General features: G+C 34.7%; 1 protein-coding gene across 6 annotated transcripts in view; it reads right to left on the bottom strand.

Moving 5' to 3' along the window:
- The window catches only part of ATP9B (ATPase phospholipid transporting 9B (putative)), a 165,202-nt gene that overhangs the window by 113,576 nt on the left and 29,242 nt on the right, over positions 1–22,384 (bottom strand). For 2 of the 6 annotated variants that reach the window (XM_065830087.2, XM_071804648.1), the window contains exons 5-9: positions 21,878–21,991; positions 20,490–20,651; positions 17,987–18,095; positions 8,741–8,799; positions 1,071–1,122 (exon numbers count right to left, since the gene is read on the bottom strand). In XM_065830087.2, the coding sequence (XP_065686159.1) occupies positions 1,071–1,122; positions 8,741–8,799; positions 17,987–18,095; positions 20,490–20,651; positions 21,878–21,991 (496 nt within the window). Of the gene's footprint in view, positions 1–1,070; positions 1,123–8,740; positions 8,800–17,986; positions 18,096–19,291; positions 20,463–20,489; positions 20,652–21,877; positions 21,992–22,384 lie in introns of those variants that run through there. The other 4 variants (XM_065830090.2, XM_065830088.2, XM_071804650.1 and 1 more) reach the window with 3 other exon arrangements.

Below are 22,384 nucleotides of genomic sequence, written 5' to 3' on the forward strand. Positions count from 1 at the left end.
TATTACAAAAGTTTTTCAGTTCAGACCAGTGCATCTAATCAGCATTTGGAAGTCATTAGCAAAACATACTAACTATACAGTAATTTCTTCTTCTTTTAGCAGATATATAGTTCTAGTATTTTTCTGTAGGTTAACAGAAATATTTTTGTCTTCTCTCGCAAATAATCTCTGCAAAGTTAGCCTTTTATCTGAAATACAGAACTCTGGTGCCACAGTGAAATAGCAAGTTCCACTAATCCAGGCTTTACCAATATCGCAGTTATTAGCTTTGTGAAATTTAGTGCTGTCTGACAAATATCAGACAGTTCTTCAGGATCTGAAGAGAAATGGTAAACATCAAGGAGGGAAACTCATATGCGTTATACCGGGGGCATCCAATAGTAATTTCTAAACTTTAATTTAAAAAGCTATAATTTACAGGGTTCCTATAAACGAGATATTTGTTTCTCAAAGATTGACCCTATCACCATGTGAAGAAAAACAGAGTTAATGAGAAGTACTTTTCTTTCTCTCACTCAAGATTCTTTTTTTGACTGATCAAAAGGAAGTATTATTTCTAAGTTTATAAAAAAATAATTTATTTCAGGTTTTTATATCCTTGTAATATTAAAAAAAAGTGGTTTAATCACATACTAGTAGGTTCAGATTTCAATTCTTTTCAGTTTAGTAGCTGACATACAGTCAGATTATATTTAAGTGCGTGTTCCAAGAGAAAGATTAGTCATAAATAATTTAAAATACTGTCAAGTCATATTAAACAAGTACAGTCTTTTTAATATAAAGGTGTCTTAATATTTGCTTCATCTAAACATTTTGTTGTAACAATTTATAAAAATCATCTATTTAGAGGCACATACCTATAAAGGTTGCACACTCGCAGTAAGATTTCTCTTGTTTTATAGTCCAAGAATACCGTATTTCTTACATATGGACCTTCTCCCATTAATCTGAAGGTGGTAGATCTACCATCAATCTATTTGACCACTTCAAATTCATCACAATGCACACTGTAAAGGTTTACCACAATCACAAACTTTATCATGTAACCAATCTGAATTATTACAACATACCAGTTTTTTCCGATGTTCTGAGAAACACCATGTCAGATGGGACTCGTTGATTCTGAGGAGAGCAGGAAAGAAAAAAAAAAAAGGTATTTTTTTAAGTTGGAAAAAAAAAGTGAATTCCAATCAAATGTCCAGTAAGATCTGTCACTGAAAGGTCACACTTGGATTGAAACTCAATTAAAATAGGATTTCTCACAGCACTTTACATTCAACATTTGCAATTCAGAAATCAATATTTTAGAAAAATTATACAATAAGCAGACAACAGCTAATCCTTTCAGATGTTCTTTATAAGTGAATTATAAATACCTGAAGAACTACAACAGATTTACATTTCCTTGACTGAAAACAACAGTTCAAGAATATAAATATTTAATTGAAACATCTTAAATAACTTCACAGAGCAAAACTCTGACACTCAGCATACATAATAGAAGAAACAGAGAAATTTAAAACATGCGTCTTGGTGCTCAAGTTGCAAACATTATGTACATACCAAGTATTCTCTCTCCCAACACACACAAACATTCACAGAGAAAACAACAAGTCAGGGAACAGCATTATTCTAGTTCACATATCTATAAACCTTTCCTTTTCAAAGACAAAAATTAATAAAATTTCTTCATCTGTATCTAAGGCATAGAGCGATATGCAGACTCAGGTACATCTGCACACCTGTTCTGCCAATTCCCTTTCAAGCACAAAACTATCTGTATCAAATCATTTTTTGTTGACCACAGAAAAGGCAATCTAAGCTTTTGCATATTAAACAAAATGAACAATCCCACTCTCCCACCCACACCCTGCCTGCTACATGACTACCCAAATCTTTGGTTCTCCTACCACTTGTTAACAAGGGATCTACCAGCACCAGTTATACCTTGCCAACAGAATGTTTAAGAATGAAAAACTGAAGGAAGTAAAAATAAGCAACATGTCAAAACCTGAAAGAAATACGGGACTGGAAAAAAGGTAACTGACTAAGCCGACAAGGACCAGAGTGAACAGTGGACAGAGCAATGAGAAAAGACACCATTTGAATTGCAGTTTCTTCCATCACATCTTACGTCCAGTATGACATGTTGTGCTGTTTTATACTGAAGCTAAACACAGAGATTCATTTGCATTTCATTTGCAGACTACCTTTAATCAATTTAGAAATCTCAGTGGATTATTAGCAATGGTTTTACTAGTTTCATGCTAAAATATTTCTCAGTTTACTTTTTAAGAGGATATAACAGGGATATTTTTCACATAGAAAGAGAATAAATTTCAGATTTTCCTGTTATACTTGGTTGATATTACTGTGAAAGGCAGTGAATAGCTAAGGTTATCTTTTATTTTTTTTAAGAGCTCAACTGTCTGAGAGGAAAAGAAAATAAATGTGGCATACACAAACTTCACAAATTTCAGCCTTATAACCTAGCTGAATTTACTCAACACAAAAAGTTAAGAAGCATGTCAGTATATGAGCATTTCAGAGCTACACACTTCCCCTTTCACGCTTCAGTTATCATCAAATTGCAAAATTAATACAGAAATAATAATTCAATTGTGGCTCTATTTTGTGCGTAAACCACCAGCTATAGAAAACTGATTAGTTACTTTATTTAGAAGAAACAACAACGAAGATGGGGTAAAGCTATTCTGACAACTTCAAGACATTAAGCAATGGACCATGTCACATACTGAAAGTGGCATAGAACCCCACCTGTAAATTTTATAAGGGTAATCCTAGTCATAATACTTTGATCCACCATACCAAAGCAGAAGACACAACTTCTACGGGTTATTATAAAGATGTAACTATCAAAGAAAAATTTAATGGGTTTGAAATGATCTTTACATGAAATTCAAGTGTCTTCAGCATGTAGCAGCTCTGAATGTACTTATTTAACAGTAAGCTAGGTAATAGTCCAGACCACAGCAAACACATTCAAATACCTCCTAAAAGAATCAACGCAAACACAGAGGGCTATTTTTGTTCATTTGAGTCAAGCCAGTCTGCCATCTCAACATTTAAGGACACAACACTGCTACAAACAGAAAAAAACCTAGCATCCTCAGACTAGTTTGATTTGAAACCAGAAATGTAGTTTCTCATTTTTAACCCTCCACCTTTTAAATTTTTGAAGACAGCACTTCCACTTCATCACTGCATGTCAAACAACAACAAAATCTTAGAAGGACATACACTCATAGTCCCCTCTAATAAAACAGCTACAATATACAAAGCAGTGTTTTATCTGATAGATATGACAGACACCTAGCATGTGGGACCTTCAAATTAGTATGCCTAACTATCCATAAAAATCAGTTCAGAGAGTGAAAAATTTCACATTGTCTCATTTGTAATGAAGAATGTGTATTTACACCAGACAACAACACTGAAGAAGCTGATGCTTTTCCCCCGCATATAATGCCGTACTCTAACATTTGCCTTAGTTCTTGAGAAGCAATACTCATATAGCAATATTGTATCTGACCACAAAATATCCAGGATACTGCAGGTATACTTTTCCATTACTCCTAACTTTTCCATTACTTTCCCAGACCAACATGCAGCCACAACAGTGCCATTGGAAATAGTGTGATCTGAATAGATCTGCCAGAGCCAACTGCCAGATTCTGAGTTCTATGGGCTCAGCTTTTAAAATAAGATGACGTAAGCTCTCCAAATCTCTGGGAGGCAGGTATCTGTTGTCCACTCTCTATAACCTACTCTCAAGGACTCAGAATCAGAAGTGGGACTGGAAGCAACTGCAACTGTGCACTTTGCTGATAGGAAGTTCAATATAGAGGTGCCATGAAGTGCTACAGGGATGGTACTATATCAAGTAAACAAGACACTTGAAAAACAAGCAAGTTTGGAAACACTGGAAAATATATGCATGTTCTGGTTTAGCTAAAAATCCTATGTGGTTAGGAAAAACCCCTATGCATACCTCAAAATTATGCATTTTCATGCATGAATACTTCCTGATTTGCACCAATTGTTGTTTGTTTAAAAAAGCACAAAGAGCTAAAAATTAATGTGCCTGTCTGTCAACAGTAGTCACCTTCAAAGGGGCTGCTCACCTGCAGCTACAGCTAGTACAGCATTTTTTGGAGTCTTGTCTTATAACAGAAAACAATTAAACATGTAATGAAATGTATTATCCGTGATTCAACCAGAAATCTTATATTCAGGTTTGGAAAAAAAATGCAGTAAAAACATTAACCTTAATATATATATATATGTGTGTATATATATATTATTGTGCACCCATTAGAGGAAAGAAAAAAAGAGGAAGGGAAAAACGCAGCTTCAAAATTAAATAAATCTATCCTTAAATGACAATAGCAATTAAACAGATATCCAGTCTTCATATAGATTAGCCATACATTTTTGCAGCTTCCCTGCCGGCTCTGACATAAATCCATTACATAAGTTTCAGGTTACTGGCTTCATGCCTACAAACTTTCAATTACTTGTAAACAAGCGAAAACACTTGACCAACAGCCAAAAATTTTGCAAAAATAGCAGTCAAGTCATCTAGTACTGCATTAAATAGAATTTTTAATACTAATCCAAATGAGGCATCAGGTTTTTAGAAACGATTGCCAGCTTCCATGGTGAATGCATGTTTCACGTTGGGAAAGTTAAACATTTATTTGGTACTTGCTATCCAATGTTCAAGACTTTAGGCCTGATAAAAATGAGTAGAATATCTCAAGGTGGAAAGGACCCACAAGGATCATGAAGTCCAATTCCCTGCTCCTTGCAGGACTACCTAAAAATAAACTATCTGATGAAGAGTGTCATCCAGATGCTCCTTGAACTCTGACAGGCTCGGTGCTGTGGCCACTTCCCTGGGGAGCCTGTTCAGTGACCGACCACCTCAGTGAAGAACCTTTTCCTAATATCCAGCCTGTACTTCCCCTGATGCAGCTTCATTCCACTTCCTTGTGTCCTGTTGCTGGTCACCAGAGAGAGGAGATCAGCCCCCTTGAGGAAGTGGTAGACCGCAATCAAATTAGTTACGTCATCATTTTCACATTTTAACAGAAAAAACTGGATCTTGATTTGATGTCTTTTTAATGTGTTCCCTGTTTGTTTTGCTTTTCTGTAAAACAACATAAGCTCTTCTGCATTAACATATCTGAATGTATCCTTCCATGTAGGGAAAGCCAGAGACTGTCTTGTCGTTACTTTATGCCTCAGGAAAAAAAATAGAAGCCAAAAAGACAACAGTATTTATCTCATTTTTCATCAGGATTTCCACATATTGGAAGTGGGTAGAACAGTACTAGAGAAGTATTAGATATCAAAAAACGTTGTCACTATTACTTCTAACACTGGAGAGCAAAGATCCCCCTCCGAAGACATACCTAGTCACTAAAAAAGAGTGACAATGCAGAAACAGATGGCAAGCATGCTACAAAAATCTTTAACACCTCGTTATGGAGAAAATTAAGTTCTGTTGTACATTATCACAGACAAACGGCAGCAATATGTCAATCATGTTAGCCCTTTCATGTCATATTTATCAAATTGGAACAAGTTAAAATGACAACACATACAACTTCAAGCATTCAGAAAGCCATGAAGAAACTATGTAATCTCAATTACCATGGAGATGAAGCTAGAAATCTTTACTGATATATACTGAAATTTGAATAAGTCATGAAAATGATTTGAATACATTGTTTTGCTTAAGTCTGGGCAGAATTAAAGCTCCAGGAAAGGAGAGCTTGTATTTCTCTCACTGTTTATCTATGTCACAGACCTAGAGATTCATTTATAGAGATCTAACTATGGCAAGACAATGCTCAACATGAGGTAAATGCTTCTGGGATCTCATAGTGAACTCCATGACATCCAAGAATACCAGTCAGATTGGAAAACAACACACAAACTCACCTCTACTTCCCTGCAACATAGGCTACAATATTCACTTGAAAATACCAGTTCTAATAGCCTCGAAATTACTTTTCATTTTTTTCAGGCTATTATAATGAAATTGTTATTTACATAAGCTGTTTCAGCTCCCAGTCAGTCTTCCGATTCCCCTACAACTGCCCATAGCTACAGACCCTCAGAATTTTGCATTTACTGTCCTTTCTTCTCCAAGGTACTTTTCTCATTGACTAAAATATTCCTGCTTGCTTCTGAGTTTTAAAGAGAAGAGAGACTTCCCAGCTGTTTTCTTGCATCTTCATGCTGTGCAATGCTGCATGCTAGCATTAACTGCAATCTTTACAAATACTGAATTAATTTCACTTTGCACCTGGGATTAAGAAAAAGCAATTATGTCCCTTTACAGCTGCAAGAGAAGCTCTCAATTTTCAGATAAGGCATTACTGTCCACATGTTTAAAAATATTATGATGTATTATTAAATGTTATTAACTACGTGTTGTTAATTGAATGTGTTATAAAATTTCATGCCCTTTTCACTTCTCCAAAATGTATTCCAAACTGTCAATAAGCTACACGTCAATAAGCTACTGTGTCTAAATAACAATATCTGAACTCATCAACTCATCTCTTCAATTGTGTTTTTTAGGAACACTGTGCACACCTGTGCTCCCATTGGAAACTAAAAATATATCTTAACACAAGCCAAGTAGAACATCTAGGAAGTAGCCTGTCTGCTTGAGGCAGGAGACTGTTTTCCAGCTAACATGAAAAAATGTCTTCTACCTTTTAAAAACAGGCAATGTTTTCTTCTGTTCGAGTCTCTTCATGTCCTAGTATTAGTACATTACAAATTTTTAAGTTGAAACAATAGATATATTACTTGGAACAAAACTGTTTTAAGCACAGCGCAGTTGTTTAGAGCTGCTTTGAAATTAATCAGGCCTATTAAAAAAAGGAAAATAATCGGAGGATATTCAAGGCTTAAATATAGAAAAGCCTTTCACTTAAGTTGTTAGTATTTGTGATGCAGTCACTAGTTAACATATGGATCTTTAGCTCAAATGAGTCATTAATTTCACTGCAGAAATGCTGTTGATGCATCTTCCAGTCAAATACAATGTTAACTTGTTCCTTTGCCATTAGAGTGAGCAATTGAACATTTCACTCCTGACTGGTTCTTTGGCTTAACAGTCATACTCTGAAATTGAAAACTGCTTGCTCCAACAAAATACACTTTTCAATAGAACCAGAAAACATTTAATTTCATTAGTCTGAAGGCATTCCCAGCTACGCCAAAAGTAAAGCAAGCTCTGCTGGCGCAGGAGGGAGCTTGAAGCTGAAATATAACATTCAAACAATTCTGTGCATCTTACTGAAATACCCAAGTAAAATCTTCATCAAAAGAACTCTAGTAATTATTTCCCTAAATCCTTAAACATTACTTTTTTTCATTAGAGACTTCAGGTACTCACAATATATGATCTAATAACATTAGTGCTAATCTTTTCTACGCTAGTGTATGCTGCTCAGACAGGCCAAAAAAGATATTGGGTACAGATAGCAGACAAAAGAGAGAAAAGAAAAAAGCAAGAAATAGTACAAACTACATGAAAATAGATATATTTTAAACTGACAGCAAGAAACCAAATGAGAGTCATCTGTATTGTTCTTTATTTGGAGTATAGAAGAAACAGAAAGGAAGGAAACAGAAGTTTTCCAAAACAAACAGAAGAAGGGGTTTTTTATGTAGGGCTGAAAAAGGAAAGTAATCTCTATTCAGTAACAATTTGAGCTCTCAAAGTAAAAAGAGTAGTTACTAACAAGAAAGAAAGAAGGAAAAAAAAAAAAAGTATTAGGAGGGCATCTTTGCCGAAGGATTTTCTTTTATTACAAAAACATTTACTCTACTAAATAGAAACAAAACCACTGAGAAGTTTAGAAAAGTCTAGTCACTGAGTCCAACTAAAGATTCTTCTGCCAAGCTGGCCATACAACACTTCAAAAAAAGCTGTAGATACAAGCCTCAGCTTGAGGTGCCTCATTCCAGCATCTCCAAGGATCAGCTCTCTGATACAAAGCATGATGAGAATCACTTGCTGGCATCCACAGAGTGATTCACCTTTCCCGAATGAATTTAAGTAAAATAGTTTGCTCTGACAAGAAGATTATGTTGACTTCCAAGGTCACAATAACTTCTTAACATGCCAGAAAGCCATCTGAAATAAGCAACACTGCCTTTATTATAATACTAACATAGACAGGAAAAAAGTTCATAGCTCTCACTCACCATTTGCAATCAAACTGTAAAGGTTATTCTCCTTTTAAATATATATATATATATATATATACTTCTGTATTATTCAGTTATATATAATATTATATAATAGAATACATTTATATAAAAATAAAGTTATCCTTGAAGGTTTCAGACATAGAAAAACACTGATTTGAGCAACAAAAGGAAGATATCAATAATTAGACAGCTTAGAACATTCACCACAGCACAAGCCAGAGAATTTAATTCAGTAACTGTATTTCCTTCACTAGATAAATTTAAACATATACCAACTTGTAAAATAAAAATGCTTACATTCAATTAAGCTTATAATTAATCCAAAAACAGACTTCCTTGAAGATTCTCAAATAAGACTTGAACTAAAATAGTAGCTAGTTAGTACTTCACAGATAAGTACCTCAACATACTTTTCTTCAGAAGATAATTAGCATGTTAATAATTTTTAGTCTCTAAAATATATTTAAAAAGTATCAACCTTTTCCACTATGATGAGGTCTCCAACTTGTATGTCTGAACTCTTAACTTGCACTTTACCTTAAAAAAAAGAAGAAATGTAATCAACTTAGGCAGACATGAATAAAGAGTCACAAGAATATAAATGCAAGAATGCAAGTTAAAGATGTTATTGTTTGGTGAAAATGTTACAATTTATACAAAATGGATCTCTGATGAACACATTAATAAATAGATTTCATCTGTTTGAATAAATCATTCACTGGTTTAAAAAGTTTACAGTTTTATAATCAGTTAGCTACTGTAGAAGTATCAGAGAAAAAAAAAATGTACAGGAGATGCTCAGGTCTCATCCATAGTATCAATAGCAAAGTTTTAAAATTGGAAAAAGTAGTCTTTTACAACTGCTACCAAACAGTGCTGCTATTTCTGACAAGTCAGGAGTTGTCAGGCTTACAGTCATGGAGCATTCTCACACATACGAGCTGCTTGTCACAGCCCTGTTAGCAACAGGTAGCTTTGCTGGGCCACAGAAGTTACTCGTGTCATTGGCACTATCTGACATTTGTTGGCAATTTTAGTGGAAAAGAGGTCTCCTGAGTCAGAAGAATGCCTGAAGATTTCATTTTAGAAAAGCGAAATATCAAAAGCTGAAATAGAGCGTTTTCATTCTCTAGAGGTGCCCATTCAGTAACTGCTGTGAACAACTCATTCAAAACTATACACAGCACACATACAAATTTAATTTCTGTATGTTCTGTAGTGTTTTAATATTTGTAAGACTTAAGATTTAACATTCTTATTTGAAGGACTGAAAAACTGAGACAGAGAGGTTAAGCTACTGCCCAAAATGAGTTATTTTTTTATCTCATTAGAATTCAAGAGTTCTAGGTCCAGGTCCTTGCTACAACCCTAGAAACATTTGCATCCTTGGGTGAAAAACAACAACAAAACCCCCTTATAGACAAACAAGTCATGATGACATAGGAATATCCCCTTCCAAGATATAACAGGTGACAAATTCAGAACCTGTTAACTCAGGATATAAACACATACATATTTACACAGCCTGAGAAGCTGAAACACATACCTATACGAAACATCTTTTCCCATCAGAATCACTATCATGATTCCAAGCAGCAGGTATCTGATCAGCAGGTATTAGATGACAAGAATGTCAAAACATGCTAAGGTGTTAGGGTTCTAAATAAAAAATCAGACTGAAGCGAACTGGAATAGGAGACCAACAAAAGCATAGGATGAGCAGCAATCAGTTTGGAGTTTAATCAACAGCATTATAAATAGGAGATCTGTCAATGTGCATTATATCATCCCTCAAAGTATAAAGCAAAAACTAATATGGGTTCCAAATCCATGAGACCGCCCCATCATAACCCTCAGGTAGTTAACCTCAAAAACTCCTTATACCTACTTATATGTGTGTTTACTCTAAGGTAGTTAAGATTCATGTTATGAGTAATTATTTTCAGTACTTGCTCTTTAAAACTGCGCTTCATGCAAAAGTAACAGTTGTTTTATATTTAATTCTGTCAACAATGTGTTCCTATAGCTAATTTTTAAATACCTTTTCCATTATATTAGCACTTCTAAAATGTACAATGTCAGAGGAAAATCAGAACTTTTGTCTGGCCTGTCTGCAAAGTTATTTCTGAAAGCCAGTCTTTGTTATTGATAATGATCTTTCACACCAGTTCAATTTTTCACCCTCCCAGCTTCAAATTCAGTCTGACTCCTAACTCTGCCACAACACATTTGTGAGGGCAAAGGGAGTAGCAGAAGACCAAGGTACAAGAAGCTGTAGCAAGAAACACTAGCAGTTCTCTACAGGAGTTCCAAGATACCTATGGAAATCAAGTTAGCGTCAATCTCTCAAGAACTTTTTTTTTCCAGCTAAAGTAACTAATAATAAAGCTCAACCACTAAAAGAACAGTCTGATACCAAATCAACCCACTTAGTCTGCCTAACTACATGAGCCTGTGAATTCTCTTCATAAATTCTCAAGTTTTGACTAGAAGTGAATAGTATATTCCAGAAAAACATCATAAGGTTTACCTGCTTTCCAAGTCTGCTAGCTTTACCAAAAGGACAGTATTTCCTATCTTGTTTTCAGTTCCTCCACTAGCAATTTTCATCCGTTTATCAGTGTGATAATCAAGTCAATCAACTGACAAAAAATACTAGTACCAGCTGTGTTAAGTCTCAGATCTATGCCACCTACTCAGTCATGTACAACTGAAACCACTGAGAGATAGTAATCAAATGCAACTACTAGCAATTTTACCAACTTAAACAACTGAATTTTCCACAGTGCTGTTCTAACAGCACCTATAGTAAAGATCAAACAACACTAAGCCTCAGAGGACAAGAGAAGGTAGAACACACATTTGCAACATGATGTAAGGCAGACAAAGCAACGACTCCTGGTGCTGAGTACACCAACAGGAGCCCACACTGCACCTTTGCTTGTACTCAGTGTAGCAATCCTGGAAATCTCACATTGGGTACTGAAGTTTCCTTATCAGACTGTTTTCTAGTTGGTGTAATCTAATACTGCAGAGTACTGTCTTTATTACACACTAACATGTCTTGTTAGAGCATTCTGTATATCCCCACACATAAAGAAGTGGCCTGCAGCATCCAAGCCAATTCTACAACGAATCTGAATGTCAGGGCATATTCCATTAGAAATTAAATAGTAAAATGTGGCAGTAACTCAAAAAGCGGGTTTAATTTTAAGAAGTCAACAAATAACACTTTCCTTTAGACTAGCAAAAATGAGCATCATTAGATACCATTTCAGAGAACATTAAAATAATGCAATACTACATCTTAGTGAAGATGCACTTAGAAAAAAGACACTGAATTTTATTCACTGCATAAATTATTTTTGCAAACTATTTTTTCTCTAAAAACATCTCCGTAGCTAAACACTCTTCGCCATCTGTGTAATTATCAATAAAAAGTCCAAAGCTGTGAGAAGTAGCTGTGCATCCAGACTTTATAGTCCACCATAGCACAAGGCTTTCGCCTAAAGCAACATATAGAATTATGCAGAACTGGAACACTGAAATGTGTCTGTAGTAATTCATTATACTCCCAAGATACAGCCTTTTGAAATGAATTGCAATGATTTGAAAAACTAATAAATATCTCATACGTGCTAACCAGTACTTCACATAAAAATTTAAGAAATGAAGTAAACAAAATGTGGGTATATGCTATATCAGAAACGACATCGTATCTTTTTATTAGAAGGTGTCTGTACTACCTGTGTGCAAGCTACTCCTGATAGAACTCCTGATAGCATTTTCAGATTCTTTCTAATTTGCTATCACATCTTACTCATGGTACCTTGAGTACTGTCTGAAGCACTGCTTCTGGAGTTGTTAACAAAGCTCGTCTCTAACCCATAAATATAAAACTTTTGAATTAAAGGAGTCAAATACAGACCATATGCCATATGACAGTTTTACCTGGTATCTATTAGCCTGAGTTGTCAGCATAATTAGCGTATACATAATATAATGGGGAGCTGGGTGGGGCAGCAGGGGAAAGCTTAAAGTTACAGTGAGGCCAAAGTTAGGATGCTGATCATTCAGTGGAAGCGTTGTCCTCAGGTCCTTCTTTCAAATTCCATCTTACAAAAAGTGACTGGAGGTTAGTCTTTAATCACTATATATAAAACTCTGGAGAGAAGCTTCCTAGCTCCTCTGCGTACTATCTCCTTTTTGGCAAAATGAGAAGCCTTCATTATTTCTTATCTAATCTCCTGGATGCTGAAAAAATGTGGAAGAAAACAGTTCCCTGGACATTTCTTCCAGCCTCTTTTTGAATTTTCTTGCATAAAAATTTCATGTTATGTTTCTGCTGTTGCTTACTATTTCCCCTAATCAGCTAGATTAAACTGATACAATTCTTTAAAAATATATCTGTTCCAAATGGTCTAAGTACCAGGAATAAAGTTGATGGTAGGTTTGAAATATCACAAGCAATAAAAAACTAATTTTGTGCCTCTAGATGCAGAAATGATTATATTTGTTTTAATGCAGTGGCTTTTTAAAGAGCAGAAGGACGACCTGCTCTTGAAGAGGTGAAATTTGAATAAGAGGTTTTAAATAGATTTCAAATAACTGCAAAAGAATAATATTACAATAATTAAGACATTCTGACAAACATCTTACTTTAAAGTTTCAGATAACCTAGGTATAAATGATTAAAAACTACTGCTTCTTGACAGAGACCATTTTGCAACTGTAACAAAGGTCAATTGAGATACAAACTCAGTAATGTGGCATTTTAGGAACAGAGCAGCTCACACTGCATAAACCTAAGTTCAAAAAAATAAACAAAAACCCACCACTATAGCTCTCTAAAACCAACTTATCAATTCTCTGATTTTAAAGGAAACATAATAGCTTTCACATTTTGCTCTCTTCTTATATATAGCAGTGATTGTTGTTTTCTCAATTTCACACAGTATTGCCATGTATTTTCAACTTCACTACATTCTTAAACACCCTTTAAGTTTTGAGCAAAGACATAAGTTTTTCACATTTGAAGCCTGCATAGAATTATTTGATTAATCTCTCCTGACATTCATATTTCCTTTTGCTTTGCAAGTTGGAAAATAAGAGTTCTGCAACCCTTCCAAAAATCATATTAAACATCTGGAGATTAAGTGATAGACGCATGCCTCTTCTGCAACTCACTTTTGTGACTATTATAGTTAATTATTCTTGATATTTTTTCTTCAAAACTTCAGTAATGCTGCATGGGCAAGGCTAACTAGGAAGGGTTTAGGGCAGGACTGCCAACTTCAAGATTGTGAAGGGAAGAAGTTAAAATTGTTTCACAATGTTATTATCTAATTGACTTCTGCCAGCTTAATGAAAGAGATAATGGCCTGTTTATGAACTTGAGGCAGTTCTTCTGCAGAAGAGAAGCATTTTTTCATAGTCATACTGAAGTGCAAAAGACAGGGAGCTGCCCCAAAAGTATAATGGTCCCTTAGGAACCTCCCAATCCAGTCCTCCCAAAACGGCATGTACAGGACTAAATTTTTTCCATTGCAGTTTCTGCTCTACAAAAGGATACGCAAGTGAGGTGCTCTGAAGCAGAAAAAGGCAATTGACAGGATCTTCAATAGCAAGATAATTTCAATTTTACCTGCAGATATTCTTCCTCCCTCCAACTTAAACTTGCATACTGACTGAAACTGCCTGTTAAAGATTTGCAGACATTGATATATAAAAAAAGGAAAGTAGATTTTGCAACAAAACACCTTAATAAAAAGATTAAGACAGCAGAAAGCATCATAAACTGAACAACTTAAGAGACTGAGCATCATAATCTATGAAAGCATACAAAGGAGAAGATTCACATGAAAGACATGGAGACAGGTATATTAAATTGACTTGCTCACAAAAAATTCAATACGCTTACTGATTTTCATGTTTCAGCATTTGCCACAAAGGGTTGCAAAAGCAGAAACCATTCAAACTTCACATGTAGCAGGTTCACTTTCTTGACAAGTGCGAATTTACGTACAGCAAATTCACCAAGGGATGACTGAAGACTGAACTTTGCCATGTTACATTACAAACAGAAAATGGCGTAACACTGGATATCTCATGGCTCAGAATTAGTCTGTGCACATAAAGCTGTCCATTGCTGCAACTAAGTAACACTTAAAACAGATGTCCCATTTTCTCTTGATTACCTGCTCAGAACAGCTCATTATTATTCAAAAAGCTAAGATTTACTGATTAGAACAAATACTTATTCCAGGTCTTGAATCACTAAAAAGAAGTTTTAAGTCTTCATGAGCCACTAATGTGAATCTACCATCTTCAAAAAGCTGGTACTTCTTACACAGCAACACACACGTCATAAGACGACATTCACGTTTTATCTGTTTAGGGGTTCCTGAGCCTAAAAAGGACTCCACAGAAAGTCAACACTACTAGGTAGTCAAAGACATCCTGATTTTAATCTATTACAATATTGCGTAAAAAGATTTTAAATTACAAATCAGCCTAACCACATTAACTTTATACAAGTAATTAATCACAATTCAAATCCCAGTAGCTTCTCTTGTTACAAATATGTATGTTTCCCTAGAGTAAACAAACAACTGTTATCTTCCATAAATGGTACAATTCGACCAAGGCCAATGCTGTACCTTGCTAACTTTAAGTCTTCCCGTTGTCCAATTTGAGCAAAGGCAACCTGCTTAACCTCTCTATGTCAGTTTCTCCATCTTTGAGATGAAAAAAAAAAAAAACTATTTCAAAGAAAAGACTGTAAAACCTACACAAGTCGTAACATCATGGAGTGGGGGGGAGGGTGGGAGAGAAGCAGTGCGGCAGTGCAGTTCCACTCTGAAAAGTGACTCTTAAAAGTAGCATCTATTTTCAGACTTTTAATTAAATCAGCATCAAGTTTGTTCATTCACAAGTAACAAAGCCTTCTTTCTCCAAGCCATTAACCTGTAGGTTAGTATAGTAAGCCTAACTGAATTTTTCCATTTGAAGAGTACTGCCAATATTAAAAGTTAGGTAGATTATATTGAAAGTTATTTATAAAAATAGTTTGCAGATGTGTAGTACTTTATAAATTTAAACAGATAAATACTTCGATCCTTCTCAAAATCTGCAAAAAATCTTGGTCTAATTTTATCATAGCAGAAAGTCCCATTTTTTGCCTCAAAATTATACTTATCCATTTCAGAATGCCTTATTATGAAATAATCCTATATTATGACAAAGGTGCAATTTATCATCTATTCATTATTTTATTTATGTGTTTGTGGCAATTATTAATACAACTTAACTTTGAGAGGGGACTGCAATGTTTTCATTCTTAAAATTCACCACAACTCAAAACATTCTTAGCTCAATCACACCATAGTCAACATAGGATTCAGAGATCATTGTAAGCAGAGATCTTGAATCTTCTGTAGAATACCATGATCTTAAAAAAACAAAACAAAACCATCACACAAAACAGAAGAGAAAGCAAGTATGAACTCATGATGGCACCAACACCAAAACCTGGAAGTCAAAACAGACATACATGTTTGTGGGTAAAAGTTGATATCCTTTTTTAAAAAGGTCATTTTTAAAACTTCTTTTGAACAGGTCATTGCTCTCTACGTGTCAGTTCCTGATGTAACTGCTTGTAACCTGTATACTATTGTATATTGTTTTTAAATCTCTGTTCTGTATGTAGAAAACAGCTGTGTCAAGGTGACCCAATCCAATTTTAATTTGACAGCTTTCTTATTTCTAGGAGAAGCTACAAAAGGAAAATTTTCTCAAACATACACAGACCTCATGAAATATTTCATGAGCCGGGAAAGAGGAAATCAGGAGTCTAAAACTTCTACTTAAATGCTGCTTAAATACCTAGAAATTTACCAGAAACTCCAATATTAAGTCTAAACAAGTTAAGTGAAAAGAGAAGCACAGAAGGCACAAAACTTAGCTCTTAAAACAGCAAACATCGGTCTTGACTTCTACATCACACTGGTAACTATAAACAACACATGTGCTTCCAGAACTAAGAATTTCAGATTACTGACACTACTGCAAATAAGACAGGGTTGTACTATCTGTTTCAAAGGTATGTGTTCAGTGGCCTACCATAACAGATCTAAAAAATGAATAAACCAACTAGCAGGTTAAATTACAACTTGGAAAGAAAAGCCATTAAGAGTCAGTTTCTTTACAGATCGTATTAAAGTCTGTAAAGATCTGGAGGCCAGTAATGCAACCACTTGTATTAAACAAATGCTAGCTGTCCCATTTGCGAATTTCCACAGTGATGTTTAAATATTGATTAAACCATTTTAGGCTGACAAGGAAGGCAAGAACCAAAGGCAAATACGCCTTACAGTTGCTCCCTTCTGTATGCAAACTTCAGAAAACAATGCAAGTCTCCATACAGTGAGGAAGCAGTGGAAATTCCTTTCAGCTGCTAGGTTATGTCATCCCTACTGAAGCTGCTGCCTGTTTATTTACCTTCCAATTAGTTTTAAAAATATTCAGACAGAACATACTCGGTGTTACCTTACGACCTTTTAATCCATTTTTCTGGAGAGAAAATTATCCAGAGCTACTCCAAGAGTTTAGTTTCTAATTAAAACTCCCAGATCTAGTGAAGTTACTCTTCCCACTGACTCTCAGAAGATACTCGCGAATATATAGTAAAAAGTGCAGTGAAACGGACGTTGGGAATTAGTGAACAGAACTGACACTTGGCACAATGTATGCCATATACCCTAACTGCTTGAGGTGCTAGCTCACATTCCTTAACCTCCCACTTTCTAGAACTTCTATGCCAAGGAAAATCTTTAACAGAGACTTTCTAGAATATTGTAGCAAAATAACTTTGAAGAGTAATAGTGAGGTCATATTGTTTTGTAAGGTTATTCATTACAGTTCGACATGATAATAAGTTATTCATCATTTTTTGGCACCTTTCTATATCACAGTCTGCTATGAATCTAAACAGTAAGATGTGTTAAGCAACATATAAGTGGAGAGGAGCGCATAGTTTTTTTTCTCTTATGCCCATACTTAAAATTTACAATATCCTACCAAATTTAATTGTCACTTCACAGCTGAAGTGCTTCATTTCCTTAAAAGTCTTCATGAAAAACTGTCAAAGGTTTTGAGTCCACAAAAAGTCTGTGATTTCTCCTATTAATTATTTCTGGAAAGAAAACTGGCTGTTCCAACTGCATGATCATATAGATTTAAAATTATTTGCAAAAATTGAAATCAATATTTTTGATACTGAAGCTGTCTCACAATACATATCCATTTTCTTAAGCACAAATATATCCACCAAGTTTGAAAGGCTCTAGTGAACTTTAATTAGTTACTGATCCCTTATTTCCTGTATACACTTGATACATAGCTGATAGTGTTGCTGAGTTCCTGTTCAGTATCAATTTCAGAGGAGAACTGCACTTTGAAGTAATAGTACTCAACAGCAGAATGTTTCAGAAACATATACAAGTATATACATACACCTTTGCTTTTCAAACGAAAATATTTACAACACTTCATAAATAGATCAGGTTTAACAGTCATATTTATCTGAGGGAAATAAAGCACTTCATTTAGTTCAGTATCAGCTTCATTTTGATTAGTACAGCCTAATACTATAGCAATGTCTTTGAACTGAAAATCTGTAATGTAGAAATAAGAAAAAAATGAAATATTTTAATGTCTTGCTAACCTCGTACTGTCAGCTTGCTATATAACTGTGAGTTCATTTCCTTGTCTCTCTTGTAACGTCGAAATTCATCAACAGCTTCCCGTACCACCGTGACCGTCAAAACAAATCCCTGTTAAAGATATAATTATGCAATTCAGAATTCTCAAATTGCTAGAATAGAAATACATGAGTAGGAACACTAGACAGGGTAAGAACAAGTGCTTAGAATATTTAGGTTTTTTTCCCCCTCATTTGGATTTTAGCGTTTTCTTCAATATTAAAATAATACCTTGGTTTAGTCCAAAAAAAAAAAAAAAAAGTAAAATCATACTTTTACATTGTACAAATCTAATTAAAATAACTACATCTCCAAATATACATGATTTAATTTGAAATTCGAAAAATTAAAATGCTTTGGATGACCTAAAGACAGACTTTATAGTTCAATAAGCATATTTCCTGATCTCCTGCAAATTTTAGGGTTTTACCAGAAACATTTCAGAAGTCTCCAATTCTGAGTTCACTGCCTTTTTCCTAACAGACAGAAATGAAATGGTAAGTGGATGGCTAGTATAATTAATTTTGCCATCTTAAATGTAGTTATTTATCAATACTTCACAAATATTAAGAAAGAAAAATGGGGCTTGTTCTTAAAAACCAAGTATCTAAATGCTTTGGTTGCTGCTTTCACAGGATAGTGCCACTTGCAGCTTCTGCTACAGCTGCAGAGTGTGCTGCATGCAACCAAGATGGTCTCTGGCAACAAAAGATGGTAAGTTGAAAAGCATACAGAACAATTCAGGGATAAGCACGTAAGAGTTTCCTCTCTCCCTTTCTAAACCCCCTCAGCTATGTTCTTCTGTCTTCTTAAACTCAAGTGGTCAGTCTTTCTCCATCAGTGAAAGAGAAATAAAATTTTCGATAGCGAAGGCATTTTATAATTACATTAAGATGTCTAAAAAATTCAAATATTCAAAAATCCTCCAACAGATAAGGTTCTAGATTATCTATCTAGCTTCAGACACCCAACAATATTTTCCTTCTATAGAAAAAAATTCATACCATTACAATTCTTTTCTTGCAGAAGTCTAACAGTTTGCCAACCTTCCCCTAACCTCGCAGCAAAAAAAAAGGAGTGAAGGTGTAGAGTTTCCCTAAAGAAGTCTTGACTAAAATTCTCCTTTTCAATAGCAAGGGCTGATTTGCAGTTCCAGTCCAAAATTCCAAGACCGACTGTTGCGAACTTATAGTTCAAAACCGTTTTGTTTGTTGAAGCTTACATTAGCTACAACAATTGTATTAGAACTACGTAGGATAAAAAAGTACCTTTGCGAAATGCACTGCTTTTCACTCCTAGGGTATAACTGAATGAGCAACAGGATCTTCCCCTTTTCTGAAGCCTTCAAATACATCCCCCATTTGCAAATATCTCATCAACTACACAATAATCAAAGCACAGAATGTGAGGTGTTAATTGCAAGAGTTACCCCTTAGCAGTCACCATACCTTGTCATGCAGCTCAGTACACTTGACTGTGACTACAAGAAACAATTTAAGAAAGACATTTCCCTTTTTGGTCATTTGCTCAGAGAAACTTCATACTCTTCCAAAGGGGAACTGAAACTCTGAAGCCAGTCTTACAATAAAAACTGTCATTTTATTTAACTGTAAGCATTTAAATTTCTTTAGCATACTGCTTACAATCAAACTTGTATGCTTTGCATACTTTGTATGTTGGACACGAAATGGGAAGTCTGTTCCCTACTGTGCAAATGGTAAACCAGTAAAACACAGTCTTGAAGAACTCCAGTGTGTGATTGTTGTAAAAACTGTTGAAATTAAAAAAAAAAAACCAACAAAACAAACAAACAAAAAACCCACACTCCCCAAAACCCCCACATACCAAAAAACAACAACAAAAAAAACCCCAAACAAAACAAAACAAAAAAACAACCCACAATTATAAACCTTTTAGCAGTCAACTTCTGTCCAGTTGGTTTTAAAGTATTAAGCTGAACAATTTTTCTTTTCCTTCAAAATCTTGAGAGAAAATTTAAGCCAAGTCATAGTTACTCCTCTGATTATTACCAGAAAAAAAAAATATCTATCAGCAGTTACAGGTTCTTCCAAGAAAAACAAACTTATCTCTTAAGCAACAAAGCCCAATGTGTCTGACTTAAATGTTTTGTATTTTCATCATACATATGGAGCCTTACCGACTATCCAATTCATCTCTTTTACCTGGAGGTTAATCATTAGTAGAAAAGCTCTTCAAGTAGAAACAAGTGAGTTTTGCACAAAAGGGGTACCACTACCACTGAGATGTTGTTGTATTTTAAAGCTGTATGTGAAAACTGGGAAACATCATTCAAAATATCCTTGATTAAGACAAATGCATTTATATGGAACAGATTACTGGTATTCACAATATAAAGTATTTTTTCCCTTCTTTGGGCAGGGATGAGATGGGCCAAGACACCAAGTGATTTTTTCCTTACTCCCCCACTAACGTATAGAACCGTACACAGCACTTCACTGGAAAGAGACCAACTTCCAGACAAGGCTGACTTCTGTCTTTTCTTATTGGGTCACTGACAAAAGCCTTGGTAAATATCCATTTCAAATCCCACTGTTGAACAAGCTTTCTGTCTTGTAAGTGTTTTTTGTTGCAAAAGCCAGAAGTTGTCTGGAAAAAAAAGTGCAAAGAACCATCAGGACAGTCCCTTCATTTATCAATACTGAAAACGACACATGTTGCAACAATTAAAACAATAAGATCAATCCAGAATATTTACTCTGTTGACTTGTTAAGAATGACCTTTACTCAAGAAATCAGCATGTCACTGTTCCTCTTGAATTCCACTGAGAATAAATGCTACTGAAAAATACCTTTTTTTTTTTTCAATTTAGAAAATATAGCATTTGTTCTTCCTGACTTGCTTTTAAACCCAGGCTGGAAAGAAGATGAAAGAGAAGGTAATGATCTGGTTATAAACAAGAAAAGAATTCCAAATTATGGGAATATAGCTGGCAGACTACCAAAAGGGCCTCCTCTGAAGAGAATAAAATTTTCAAACCTTGGGAAATCTGAGTCCGAAGCAACTGGTTTGAACAGTTTCCCAAGAAAATACTGCAGAGGGCTCAATAATAAAAAGACATACTGAAAGACAGACAGTGCTACTGGCAGGGCAATCAATTAGGAAAAGCATGTTTAATGAATAAATTATTTTCAAGATGCATTTTTCTCCTGCTTTATCCATGGCTTAAAATCTTTTATTTCAATTTTCGTTAATAAAAGGACATGATCAAAACTGATAGAGAAGGAATGCAAAAAATGTATTATTTCAATCCTGACCTAGCCTGAAAACATAAAATAGTGAGCAAATCACAATAAACTGAATGAAATTTAATACACAAATTACCTATGTTACCAAATAAGGTTCACCATTAGCTGGAGGACTTTTTTGGTTTTGTTGTTGTTTTTTTTGGTTGGTTTTTGTTGGATGGTTGGGTTTTTGGTGGTTTCTGTTTGTTTGTGTGTTTGGTTTTTATTTTGGTTTTTTTTTGTTTGTGTTTGTTTTGTTTTTGTGGTGTTTTGTGTTTGTGTTTTGGGTTTTTTTTAACCTCTCCAGTGAGCAGCAGCCAGTTAACTCAGACCAGCTGGTTAACAAAAATTATCTCCAGCCTGTAGAGCAGGAGTATGGTAGGCAGGTAGAAGGGAGGGCCGTCAAACAACACCTTCTGGAGTATATGCTGTAAAATACTGTCTGTTCAAATAATCATTTTTCTTCTGTTACATACTTTGATCACTGTAGTTTACCAAACGGTAGTTATGGAATGTATGCATACATGAACTTTTCATCTGAAGTTAAAAACCACAAAACTTCTAGTTAATAATATTTTTCTGTTTACCAGAGGAGCCCAGTATGTGTACAGGTAGCCTATTTTCAATGCTGGTACAAACTGTGAGCAGGACACGACGAGAAAATAGAGGTTCAAGAAAAACTTGAACTGTTCATATAAAACCTAAAATGAAAAACACAAAAATAGATAAATGCCTTAAAATTTGTACCCATAACATACATAAAATTCACTTTTTCATGACAGTAGATTTAAAACCATTATATGGCATAGTATTACATATGGTACTATTACAGTACTATTAGCACAATGTGCTTTATAGTACAATATAGCACAATATGCTATATATCAACACAAACTACTGCATACACTCTAAGTTATTTTAATATTATACTGCTATTTTTGTTCAGAAAAATCCTTTGACATCAACGCTTCTTTTCACTCTGAAAAAGCAATTTGTTAAATTTTTGATATTTTCAAACCTGGACTATGTGAACTCAGTCTTTACAAACATTAAATATACATCAAAGTCCCTGTGCAAATTCTGAAGTTTTAACA

This window comes from Patagioenas fasciata, chromosome 2 (assembly GCF_037038585.1).
Source record: "Patagioenas fasciata isolate bPatFas1 chromosome 2, bPatFas1.hap1, whole genome shotgun sequence".
NCBI lineage: Eukaryota > Metazoa > Chordata > Aves > Columbiformes > Columbidae > Patagioenas > Patagioenas fasciata.